General features: G+C 42.1%; 1 protein-coding gene across 1 annotated transcript in view; it reads right to left on the bottom strand.

The window, feature by feature from the left end:
- The window catches only part of usp43b (ubiquitin specific peptidase 43b), a 90,453-nt gene that overhangs the window by 44,088 nt on the left and 32,969 nt on the right, over positions 1–13,396 (bottom strand). Inside the window, exon 3 of the mRNA XM_077500928.1 lies at positions 10,929–11,032. Coding sequence (XP_077357054.1) covers positions 10,929–11,032 — 104 coding nt within the window. The remainder of the gene's footprint in view (positions 1–10,928; positions 11,033–13,396) is intronic.

Genomic DNA, 13,396 nt, shown 5'->3' with positions numbered 1-13,396 from the left:
ATATATATATATATATATATATATATATATACATGTGTGCTCTTATCTGATTGAAAGAACGGAAAAGATAAGCTTTCCATCATGTTGCATCACTCTCCACAGAGCCACTAATGCTCTTTAATGCCACAGTGGGATCTCTTTAAGAAAATGTAGAGAACCTCAAATGATTCTTTCTCTGCATCTCAATGGACAGGATGTGATCCACTGACAGCAAATTTTACAATGCTTACAGATGCCCATCCTCCACCATCAATTTCTATTCATTTCAGGTAATTTATTCATAATTATATGTACATTACCAACTGAGAAATAAGCGAGGAGAAAAAGCAGAACTTGTTTTGGCTAAATAAACTGAATGGATTGCTGTAAACCTTTCCATTTGTGGAGCTTATAAGAGGGGTGAGCAATTAATTTTTGAATGGGCCATGTAAGAAACTGGAGCAGTTAAGGAGGGCCACAGCCACATAATGCTAACCTCAGTCTAGTTCAATATTAAATTGACCTCTTTACATAAAGCAGTAAATTGTATTGTAATAGGTTGGTCCATGTGCACGCATGCATGCATGCATGTGTATACATTCATATAAAAAAAAATACGATGCCACCCTTGTTTCTTCAGCTTCCTGTTCATTTTAAATGCCCACTACAACTAAATGTACATTGTTTGGACCAATATATCAGTGAATACTAATATCACTCATAAGAGTTGCTCTTCAAAGCTGATTGAGACATTTTCCAAAGGTTTTCTTGATAACCAAAATCATTTCACAAGTTCTTAAATCAATAGCTATACTGTAAAAAAAATATATGTTGTTTTTACAGGGAAAAAAACGGCAGCTGTGGTTACCAGGGAAATTATGTAAAAAATACAGTGGTAAAATGTAAACAACTTTACAGAACAACATGTTTATCCGTTTATTCATCCATCCATCCATCTTCTTCCGCTTATCCGAGGTCGGGTCGCGGGGGCAGCAGCTTTAGGAGGGAAACCCAGACCTCCCTCTCCCCAGCCACTTCAACCAGCTCCTCCGGTGGGATCCCAAGGCTTTCCCAGGCCAGCTGAGAGACATAGTCTCTCCAGCGTGTCCTGGGTCATCCCCGGGGCCTCCCACCGGTGGGACATGCCCGGAACACCTCCCCAGGGAGGCGTCCAGGAGGCATCCGAACCAGATCCCCGAGCCACCTCAGCTGGCTGCTCTCAACACGGAGGAGCAGCGGCTCGACTCTGAGTCCCTCCCGGATAACCGAGCTTCTCACCCTATCTCTAAGGGAGAGCCCGGACACCCTGCGGAGGAAACTCATTTCGGCCGCTTGTATCCGGGATCTCGTTCTTTCGGTCACGACCCGCAGCTCGTGACCATAGGTGAGGGTCTGAACGTAGATCGACCGGTAAATCAAGAGCTTCACCTTTTGGCTCAGCTCTTTCTTCACCACGACGGACCGATACAGAGTCTGCATCACTGCAAACGCTGCACCAATCCGCCTGTCAATCTCTCGCTCCATCCTACCCTCACTCGTGAACAAGACCCCAAGATACTTGAACTCCTCCACTTGGGGCAGGATCTCATCCCCGACCTGAAGACGACACTCCACCCTTTTCCGACTGAGGACCATGGTCTCGGATTTGGAGGTGCTGATCTTCATCCCAACCGCTTCACACTCGGCTGCGAACCGCTCCAGTGAGAGTTGGAGATCCCAGCTTGATGAAGCCAACAGCACCACATCATCTGCAAAAAGCAGAGATGCAATGCTGAGGCCACCAAACCGGACCCCCTCAACACCTCGGCGGCGCCTAGAAATTCTGTCCATAAATATTATGAACAGAATCTGTGACAAAGCGCAACCTTGGCAGAGTCCAACCCTCACTGGAAACAAATCCGACTTACTGCCAGCAATGCGGACCAAACTCTGTCAACAGTCGTACAGGGACCAAACAGCCCGTATCAGGGGGTTCCTGTACTCCCGAAGCACCCCCCCACAGGACTCCCCGAGGGACATGGTCGAACGCCTTCTCCAAATCCACAAAACACATGTGGACTGGTTGAGCGAACTCCCACGCACCCTCTAAGATCCTGCTGAGGGTGTAGATCTGGTCCACTGTTCCACGGCCAGGACAAAATAAAGAAAATAAAAAAAAGCCGTCCCAGCCGTCGTATTGTCAAAGACGACATTTTTAGGCATTCCATATTTCTTTTGTCAGTTACATTTTTAGTGGAACCAAGAATGAATAAGAAAGCGTTAAAAAAAAAAAAAGCAAGAAAACATAAAACATTTTTACTGTATGCTTATGTCCTGGAGATATTAATTTTATTTTGCTCCATGACCACCCTCATAATTCAAAACACTCCTATTGCGAACCATCTTTCTTCATTGAAATATATTGAAATGCCATTAAATTAATGGCTTCATTGTGATGGTACTTGATTAAATAGTGTATAACCTAATTAGTGCTGTCAAAGTTAAAGCATGAACTAATTTATCACAAAAACATGGCATTAATCAAGTATTAACGCAGGTTAATCAGACTATTAATTTTGACCACAGATGAGCCTTTAGCATGCATTAAAGTAAAGCATTTAAAAAATGTTTGTGTTTAACATTCAGAATATTTGTTATTTGCAAAATATTGGGGTCAATTTTAGTTCCATTTTAAATTATACAAGTAAATTAACTGATTAGAAAAAGAGGAGGATGAGCGTATGCCGTGGATCAAAAAATGTTTGCGTTCTCATAACATTAAATGTCGAAAGAATTAACACATAACAGATGCTCTTCAAAATTAGCGGGCAAAAAAAATGTTGATTAAAAAAGCATTTTCAATTAAGCGATTAATCGTGATTAATCAAAATTCTATGTGATTCATCTAAAAAACAATTGTTTGACAGCTCTAAACCTAATTATTGAAATACAGAGTAGCCTACAATAGATGAATGTCTGCTTATATGAGGCAATCTCTGGACAAATATAGGTACAAACTAGACTGACTTAATAGATCTACAAACATGAAATGCTCTGTCCAACATTAAAAAAAACAGTAAACAAAAAAAACAAATTGATTTAATATATTTAGTATTGATCATCAGATACAGAGGCTTGCTTTTTAATTGCTGTGAAATGATCAAACCTGCAGCAAGGTCTGCAAGGTGGAAACGTGCATTCGGTGACAGAATTTATACACTTGCTACCATAGCAGCCTGGAAGCTGCACACAAATTGAGGACAGAGTTTACTGCAGATGGATTTGATTGCTTCTCTCCAGTGATATTTACAAAACAGTTGGTGAGACTGCCATTCTAACAGTGTGAACTAAATAAATATGGTTCTAATGTATTTTTGCTGTTATAAAATACAACCGAGAAGTAGATGACCTGACGAGTTTTGTCCTGATTGGATGGATGGACAGACCCAGGATGGGAAAAAATGTGGGGTGAATAAAGCTCTATTGAAGCAAGCCCAGCTGACACTGGCTCACACTGGATCACTCCCTCTTGGCAGAGTGGAATGGCTGCCCTACGGATGTCTGATCCTCGCCAGGAAACAGCGAGGGGCCATTGCGCACTGTGCATGCAAATCACACTCAAGCCGCACTGAAACATAGATGTGCCCTGCGCTGCTCAAAAACACTTAAAAAGAGAAAAGCTTTAAAGGGAGAGGTGATGTTCTTGTGATGGACTAATGGAGTACGCGTGCAAAGGTCGAAGGATATACGTATACTTACTCTAGTGGATGTAGCTGAGCTCAAAGGACTTAAGACCTTGATGCTGCTTTCCTGACAGTGAAGCAATCATTACAAACGAATATGCCCCAAAAGACTATGAAATAATAGACTGATAGTTCTAACTAGGGATGAACATAATATAAGGAACTTAATGGCAGGAAAAATGGAGGTAGAATTTTTATCACAATTATTATTACTAAATTGTATTATAGTGACAACGTTGTATGTAAAATAAAGCATGTTTGAACAAATGTTTTTACAACAACTGTATTTACATTTTAATGCCTCTAGACATTTCATGCCTCCAGACACTTTTAATTTTCTTTTTTTTTTAGGAAAATCCCTTTGATGACTTGGCGGCACGGTGCTCGAGTGGTTATCACGTCAGCCTCCCAGTACTGAGGACTCCGGTTCGAGTCCAGGCTCCGGCCTTCCTGGGTGGAGTTTGCATGTTCTCCCCGTGCCCGCGTGGGTCTTCTCCGGGTACTCCGGTCTCCTCCCACATTCCAAAGACATGTATGGCAGGTTAATTGGACGCTCCGAATTGTCCCAAGGTGGCTTGGATGTGGGAGAGACTTGGCTTGGACATGAGAGACTTGGCTTGGTTGTGGGAGAGACTTGGCTTGGATGTGAGAGAAACTTCATTTGACGTGGGAAACTTAACTTGACGCAGGGAACTCGACTTGATGACAAATACCACCAAACACAGCACACCACAACTGGATAAGACAAAACAATGCTCCCACACCGCATGAACAAAACCACACTGACTAAATACACCAACACTAATGAGACACTAACAAGACACACCTGGAAAACACAATAGATGAGGGCACTGATTGGTCACACATACTGGGAAGGGAAGACACGCAGGTGGACAAAGTTAACGCTAACAAGACAAAGAAGACAAACCGGAGAAAATACAACATGAACACCCAAAATCCAACAAAAACCCAACCCCACCCTGCAATACAGCATTTTTTACTTAAAATTACATAACATGAATGACCGTTTTCTATTGTTCTAATTTGTAGTTCCTGATTGTCAGACTGTTACTGGCCGCAATGGCAAATACCAATACCTTGGAAGAAGCCCGGGTATTGGTCTAATACCTAGAATAAATCTAAATGTATAAAAAAATTATAAGAAAGAACCAAAAGTCATCAAGCAAGAATTTCATCCATAGTTGCACCAAAACCTAGCAACTTTTTGTGGAAAATTAGCTGTGCCACAGATGAGAGATAGAGAGGGCATTAAACCCAAATATGGGCCTCATAATTCACTGAGGGGGTTGGTTACAATACACCCGTAATAAAACAGATCATTTACTGGCCCATAAACTCTAAGCACCACTTGAACCTAGCTGGTCCTTTAGGTCAGACGGGGCAACATTAGCCACCCGCATCACATCAGTAATTGGAAATATTCAAATGCACATGATTAAACAAACAAATGAATGTGTTGAGTAAATACACAATTTTACCTTTTGTCTATAGGTGAATAAACTCAGAATGCAGTAAACAAAAAAAATCTTCCTACTATGATACTGTAGTGTTGCAGAAAAAAACCCAACTTTGATCAACGAACATGTAGGAATACACCATTGTGATTATGTTCCACTATAACGTGCAGACTTGCTTAAAAGGCATAGTGCGTAATAAGAGACCGCTAGATGTCGCTATAGCATAAAATACAGCAGATGCGCATACATTTAGAACATGGGTTTGCAAACTCTGTCCTCGAGGGCTGGTGTCCTGCAGGTTTTGCAAGTTTCCCTCTTCCAACACAAGCTGATTCCAATCAACAGGATCATTATCAGGCTGATGCAGCGCTTGCTGATGAGCTGATCATATATCAGCTGTGTTGGAGAAGGGAAACATTAAAAACCTGCAGGACTTCAGCCCTCGAGGCCCGGGTTTGCCCACCTGGAGAGACCACCCTCCGCAAGCCTATCACCAATTCCTATTTTTCGTGAGCAAACGAGCATTTCGGCGAGCGACAGCGACTTGTCAGCTCAGCGAGCGATACCGAAAGACTGCGCGAGCTGGATTTAGCTGGAGCAGTTAACAAGAGCGGCTAGCAGGAGTTAGTCGGAGCCATATGGTTTGGCTAACAAGAGAAGCAAGCTTTAAGAAAAAAAAGTAGTAAAACGCTTGCGAGAACAAAGCAGAAGGTGACAAGCGACAGGAGCCCGAATCACGGGCCTTAGCGACAACCACCTCAAGGCCTCAGCTGTGGATGGTAAGTGGCCATCAACCCATTGGGTCCGACACTAGATGCAACTAAGCACCACCAGGGCAAACTATGTGTACGAAGTTGTCCTTTGGCATCTGTAGCAGGAAGATGGCGGCGAAATTGCAGCCTCTTGCAAGGTAAGACTCTAGCCAGAATGTAAGTTAATTAGTGATTACTATGACTGTGTACAAAAAACGTTTTTTGTTTTTTTTGTTGTTTTTTTTGCATATTATTGAACTGAAGTGGGTTTTTAAATTGAAGGAATTATTAGTTCACCACTAGATGGTGCTAAAGATTACGCACTGTGGCTTTAAGGTTGTTTAAATGCTGTGATTACTGCACAGTGACCAAGTACGCATGTATAGAGATAATGCTTTGGCAGGGATTAAGACTGCGACCATTTCACCCACAAATGCGGCCAACTGTACAGCCTGTGCTGGTGAAAAATTAATCCAGTCCCACGGTGCGAGTGCATGTTTAAATGAGTGGTGCACGGCTCATATGTATCAAACGCCACGGTTCGGGACTCGAGTCGAATGTACGTAGTCTGCGGAACGCACTGCGGAGGACAACTTCAAAATAAAAGCCGGGTGGAAACGTTGCGGCTCAAGGCGGCCAGCCGGACTCGTCCTCACGCGACTGCCGACTTCCAACGTCAACACGACGCCACCTCAACATTATATTTAATTGCCAATTAAGGACGCGAAGAAATTACAGTCAATGGTCCAACTAGTTAATTTGTTTACAATACCTAATCATCTACTAGGCTGTATATACATATATATAATATGCATTATTCTTATAACATTTACCATCAAAAATAGCTCTACAATAGTCCCCTAAAAAGAGGCATTAAACAAAACATAGTATGCTAGGCCTGCTAAGAGCTGACCCCTCTGTGTTGAACAAAATAATGTTCATAAAAGCAAAGCCTTTTTTCAATTTCTTTTAAAATAAAAATAAAATAATTGACCTGTTCTTTTGCAAATCTTGTTGCAGTAAAATATTTTGCAGCTTTATATCGAGTCAGTCAATCTTTTCTTTTTTTTTTTTTTTTTTTTTTTGTCGCTGTCAATCTTTACGTCAACTGCAACTACAGTATGCAAATTGATACTATACAAAAAGGGTGTGACCAAACCTGTGTGGTGCGACCAACTGAAAAAGTTGGTCGCACCAGTGCTACCAGCGCAAAAGTTAGTGTAGAGCCCTGTTTGGTCCATCAATTCTCGACATTGCGTCAGGTAACACAGCGAGAAGTGTGCGGAATGCTGAGGCCTCAGGACTTCAGAGGAAATGAGAGGCACAGGAGTCAAGAAATATTCATCTAATCCCAGCTTTCGGGGCATTTGCCTCATAGTCACGTGCAGCTGCTTGCATTCAAAATAGCCTGACTGGCCGGTTCCTTGGGTACACTTAAACTTCCACGTGAATGTGATGCAACACGACATCTTTGCATTAGTTTGCGTCCTGATGTTATTTAATGTCCAGAGTAAGCCTCTGAGGAGACTAAGTATGAAGCGTACTATGACGTGTATTATTGGCAGTCACACCGAGCTGACAATGTTACAAGGAATTGGCAGCTCAGCACTTGTAAACAAGATTAGAGCAAGTTCATTCTGATGGGGCACCTTTTAAAAAAGTACATTCAACATTCTGATGTGACCTCTGTCATCTTCTTCTGTGTCCTTTGGTTTCACTCTGTTGCATCACGATCAGCTCCAAGGTGTAAATGTAAAGGTAAGTGAGCTCTCTATGGTGCAATTTGTATGTTGAAGGCATTCAAGGGTCAGTATTATCACAATAAGGAAAGTAAAGTCAAAGTAATTAGTAGATTTCGATAAATGTGGGGGAAAGGAGAACATGGTGACTTTTTGAGCAAGGTTGTTGAGAAATAAAGCAGTTTTATGATTGTGAAAAACCTTGAGAATTGTTTCTCATGAATATTAATGCAAGCTTGATTAGGGCTGACAATTAATGCAGTACAATGCAATATTCTAATTACAAAAGCTGCAAAAAACAAACAAACAAACAAACAAAAACACTGATTCATTTTATGTAAGATGATATGATTTATCCATCCATCCACCCATTTTCTCAACCTCTTCTTCCTCACAAGGGTCACGGGGGTGCTGGAGCCTATCCCAGCCGGCTTCTGGAAGTAGGCGGGGTACACCCTAAACTGGTTGCCAGCCAATCACAGGGAACACAGAGACGAACAACCACACACACTCACACTCACAAGCACACCTAGGGACATTTCGGAGCGCCCAATTAACCTGCCATGCATGTCTTTGGAATGTGGGAGGAGACCGGAGTACCCGGAGAAGACCCACGCAGGCACGGGGAGAACATGAAAACTCCACCCAGGAAGGTCCGAGCCTGGACTCGATCTTGCGTCCTCAGCACTGGAAGGCGGACATACTAACTACTCAACCACCATGCCGTCTATTATGTGATTTATTTTCATCTTCAATTTATTTATTTATATAGCGTCTAGATAAGTTAAGCAGTCCACAGGTTTACTGATCACTGTTTCATGCAAATAAAAAGTTGATAAAGCCACAGATTTGTTTGTATTATTGTTGTAACCTTACTCGTGACTTACTGACTTGTGTTTATTGCACACTTGTTTGGTAGAATGATGTGAAATTGTCATTGTGAACGCGTAAAAAACAAACAGCCCTATTTCCATGCCCAGCACAAAACTAGCGCAAAGTGCAGTCTAATTGTGTGCATGGGTAGAGTTTTCTTTCTTTTGGTATTTTCGAAGATGGGCGGAGCTACAGTACAAAGGGGCCTTTGCGCCAATGTGCGCCGTTATGGGATGGAATGTAGCCAACTTACGGCCAACCGTAGTGGCATCCCTCATTTGCATTAAAAGCAGGGAGGTCAGAGCGAATGTCGGGTTTGACATTGTGGAGACAAATTTGATCCGCTGAGCTCCGAGAGATGAGATTGGCCCACACACACACACACACACCCACACACACACCCCCACACACGCCCTCACACCCACACACACACACACACACACACACACACACACACACACCCCCACACACACACCCCCAACACACAAACACACACCTGCACACACCCATTGTGCACTTATAACAGTAGGTAAATTGCAATACAGTGTTCCATCGTTTTCCGCTGGGGTTAGGTTCCAAAAAATACCCGCAATAAATGAAATCCGCAAAGTAGTTAGCTTTATGTTTTTCAACTCTTATAAATGTTTTAAGGCTCTAAAATCCCCGACTGCACAATTTATACACTTTTCTCATTGAGGCATTTACATGTTCTCACATTTCTCTCTTGTTCAAACATTGACAATGTTCATCCATCCATCCATCCATTTTCTTGACCGCTTATTCCTCACAAGGGTCGCGGGGGGTGCTGGCGCCTATCTCAGCTGGCTCTGGGCAGTAGGCGGGGGACACCCTGGACTGGTTGCCAACCAATCGCAGGGCACACGGAGACGAACAAACATCCACACTCACACGCACACCGAGGGACAATTCGGAGCGCCCAATTAACCTGCCATGCATGTCTTTGGAATGTGGGAGGAGAAAAGAGTACCCGGAGAAGACCCACGCGGGCACGGGGAGAACATGCAAACTCCACCCAGGAAGGTCCGAGCCTGGACTCGAACCGGAGACTGACAATGTTCAAACCTTCATAAATTTTATAAAATGGGTATATTACTGTAAAAAAATATGCAAAATTGCACTTAAAAAAAAATCCGCGATACAGCGAGACCGCGAAAAGTGAACCGCGTTATAGCGAGGGAAGACTGTATCTCCCTTTGCGGATGATGTAGTCGTCCGCACATGTGATGGAGTCAATTGGAGACTGCAGACAGACAAATTGCCAGATGCGCCAGGCGTATAGCAGCAGAAATGTGCAACCCCATAACAACACGGATTTGTGTTGCGTCACCACAAAATTTGAGATGCACCCATTTTCATGCTGACGGCACATGCACCACTCTATGAAAACAGGAACTATAGTGGTAAAATCTTTCATCATTTCATTCTTTGGGTTTGGCTAAAACCAAAGAACCTTGCTCTGCAAGCTGAATTGTCACGGTATTTGTGAGTTCATAAACCCACGAGAATCCATCTTGTCCAGAGCATGCTGATTTTCTCAGAGCCGCACATTATGTGGACCAATCACAAAGCAACGGTGTTTGGGGCGGGATTTGCGGCTGTGAAGAGGGGGTTAGTAGAAAATGCCCTCAGACCGCGGAATGCCTAGCGACGCGCAGTGTGCTCTACAAAGTTCACAAACATGCTAAACTAGACTTGCCCCAGCAAGCAAATTAAGACTACCGAATTTTCCGCACTATAAGCGCACCTAAGAGCCTTCAATTTTTTAAAAAGCTGACCATGCGCCTTATAATTCAGTGCGCCTTATAATGTGGTGCGCCTTATATATGGAAAAGGTTTTCCAATATGTAATTCGTTTACGGTGCACCTTATAGTGTGGCGCGCCTTATAGTGTGGAAAATACGGTACTTTGTGAAAACAAATGAACAATTGCATATTAACTCACATTGATGGAGGGTTTGTAAACAAAACATTCAAAACTGACGCTTGAGGAAGCTGAGGAAAGCAGCCAACCGGACATGAGCGTAAAAATATTCCACCAATCAGGAGTGGGCGTTCGCACAGCTAACTTTGCATATGCCACAGTTAGTCGCTTGCCTCCGTGGCTTGGCAAGAGGTAAAACATTACGTGTCCGCCCGGAAACGTGCCGGACAGGCCAAAACAAAATCTGTCGGACTATACCATTAAGCGACATATATACACACACAAGACCACATCATTATAACCATTGGTCAATTGACGATTAGATCTAATATATTTTAATAAAAATAATTCAAATTGTAACATGACATTTAAAAAAAAAAAAAAAAAAAAAAGTACACACAGTATATCTTATTGCTCGGATAAAAAGAAACACGATGACTCACTTGTACTGTGCCTGAAAATGTTCCTGGACAAAGCTATGTTGGACACTGAACTGTTGGGAATGGGACAGGTCAGGATGCTGCAGATTTTCATCTTCATCGGGACCCTGCAGCAAATAAAAGAGTAATATTCCTTCAGTATTCTTCAGAAATCCACAATATGTTACCAGAATTGGCAGATGTTATCCGCTTATTAAATAAAATAAGACAATTTTGGAAAGCACTGAGAAAAGACGCAACCCCACGGGATGCCAATTCTTTTATTCTAGTGTACGCACCAACAGCCACCAGCCTTGGATAGAGATAAAAGATGGAGGGAAATATTTATGAATCCCAGCAGTAATCAGAGAAAGCTAAGGCATGCCGCACACTGAGCGACATGGTCAAAGGTGAACAATTATGAACAGATTCGCACCCACATATCTGGCAATTGACCATTGCACGCATACTGTACCAACTTAATGCAACAGAAACACCTCCTGTGGTCCCTGATGTTCTTATTAAGGCTTCTTAATTTCTGATTTGACACTTTTTTTCATTATTGTTTGGGCAGTTGAGTTCAAATAAATATGGTGGTCTTTTCAGTTGCTTTCTTGCTTGCATTCATGTCCACCTGTTTCCAAGAACAGAAGACTGGGGGGGGTCATGTTGACTATGTTATGCTATGTTTGGTTATTGCTTTTCAAAGTAAAAACAGATGTTTGCAAATGTTTTGTTTTGTCTTCTTTCATGAAGGACTACAGAAATCGGTGAACAATCATTGTTGATGTGCTGGAATCAGAGGATTGGGGCCATTTTAAATTTAAAAAAGGCTCAAACTCGTTTATTCAAATAGTTTTTGATTAATTTGATAATCGATTTCTACTTTAATTGATTAATTTTGACAGCTCTAGGCCGGGGGTCACAACCGGCAGGACAGAAAAGACGTGGATTACAGGTTTGAATCTTGGAAACATGTTCTCCCTCTGCTTGTGTGGGTTCTTTCCAAGTTCTCACGCCTCCCTCTTCAACAGTCCAAAAACCTATGCAGTGCATTATTGAAGACTCAAATTGCCAGTAGGAGGAATTTTTAGTCCGAGTTGTGATGTCTGTCACAATCCTGCGCTTGGCAGATGATCAACCCGGAGGGTACTTCACCTCTCACCTAAAGTCAGGGGTATCGGCTCTAGTTTACTTCTGACCCTGAACAGAAACGTGCTTTGGAAAATTAATAGACAGATGGGTGAAGATAAATGAAAAATGTTTGACAGTTTCTGCCTGTGTTGGGCTGCTGCTGTGCCTGCATTTGCCTCGAACACAACACACTACATTCCAATACCATTTCCATCACACATATCAGCATTCACAGCCCTAAAAAAAAGCCTTCCAATTTACAAAGGCTTTGTACAGAAAAGTTTTTGTCTCTGCTGGCACACTATCATTCCCATCAAGAATCCGTTATGGAAAAGTCGCATACTTAAGAATGCATTAAGTCATTATATTTAATGATTTTTATAAAATAATCTGTGCTTTTACACCTGAACAGAAGAATATTTCCCTATGCCTTCTGTTTATGAAACTTCCATTTTTAACATTTCCTGGTTCCATAACAGAATGACAATGCTTTTAAGCAGGCAGCTCTACCTCCATTCATTGTTTTCAAACGCTAAGTCAATTCTTCCAAGCGTATTCAAGCTAAGAAAACACCAAGCACAAGACTGAAACGTGACCTTCTTACTTCAATGTGCTTCATCAAGCATGCACAATGGCACACCACTTACTTTATTCTCATTCTCTCCATTTTGCATGGATTTTTTTTCTTCTTCTTTTGGTCCGATTCTGACATGAATGTTAGGTAACACAGAAAGAAAAGGAAGGTACATTGCACCTGCTCCTTCTGTGATTGACTGAGATAATGCAATCTTAGGTGATTAAAAGTTCACCCTTTATTTAATATATGTACTGTATGTACTTTGACCCAGCATTTCCCTTCATCCCCCTCCCACATAGCTGGCATTGGTGTTATCTATGTCGTGATAACAAGAGAACATTCAGGCCAGACAGACATCGTTACGCCTATCATCTCAAGCACTTATAATCAGCAGTTCCCTGTAAATAGAATGTGAGGTGTCATTTGTATGTTAACAGCATCTGTTGAGTGTGGAAGCAGAACAGGTTACATCTGCACTAATGCAATTCCGATAAGGCCATACTCATCTAAATGATGGTGGACAGATCAAGTCTCACCAAATACTGCCAAGTGTACTCAAAGGCAAGCAAACCCGATTTGTTGCTTAAATTTGAGCTTAAAGCTCTACCGTCTGTCATTTCCAAGTGACCAGATCAACTCAACTCAACTCAAGTTTATTTATATAGCACTTTCAAACAGCCTGACCTGTCACAAAGCGCTTTACAGAAACACAAAAAACTAACATAACATAAAACATTAACACCAATACAATACAATACAATACAATCACAACAAATAAACA

Source organism: Festucalex cinctus, chromosome 1 (assembly GCF_051991245.1).
Source record: "Festucalex cinctus isolate MCC-2025b chromosome 1, RoL_Fcin_1.0, whole genome shotgun sequence".
Lineage (NCBI taxonomy): Eukaryota > Metazoa > Chordata > Actinopteri > Syngnathiformes > Syngnathidae > Festucalex > Festucalex cinctus.
The sequence above is the reverse complement of the archived record's forward strand: the minus strand, read 5'-3'. Positions and strand labels throughout refer to the sequence as shown.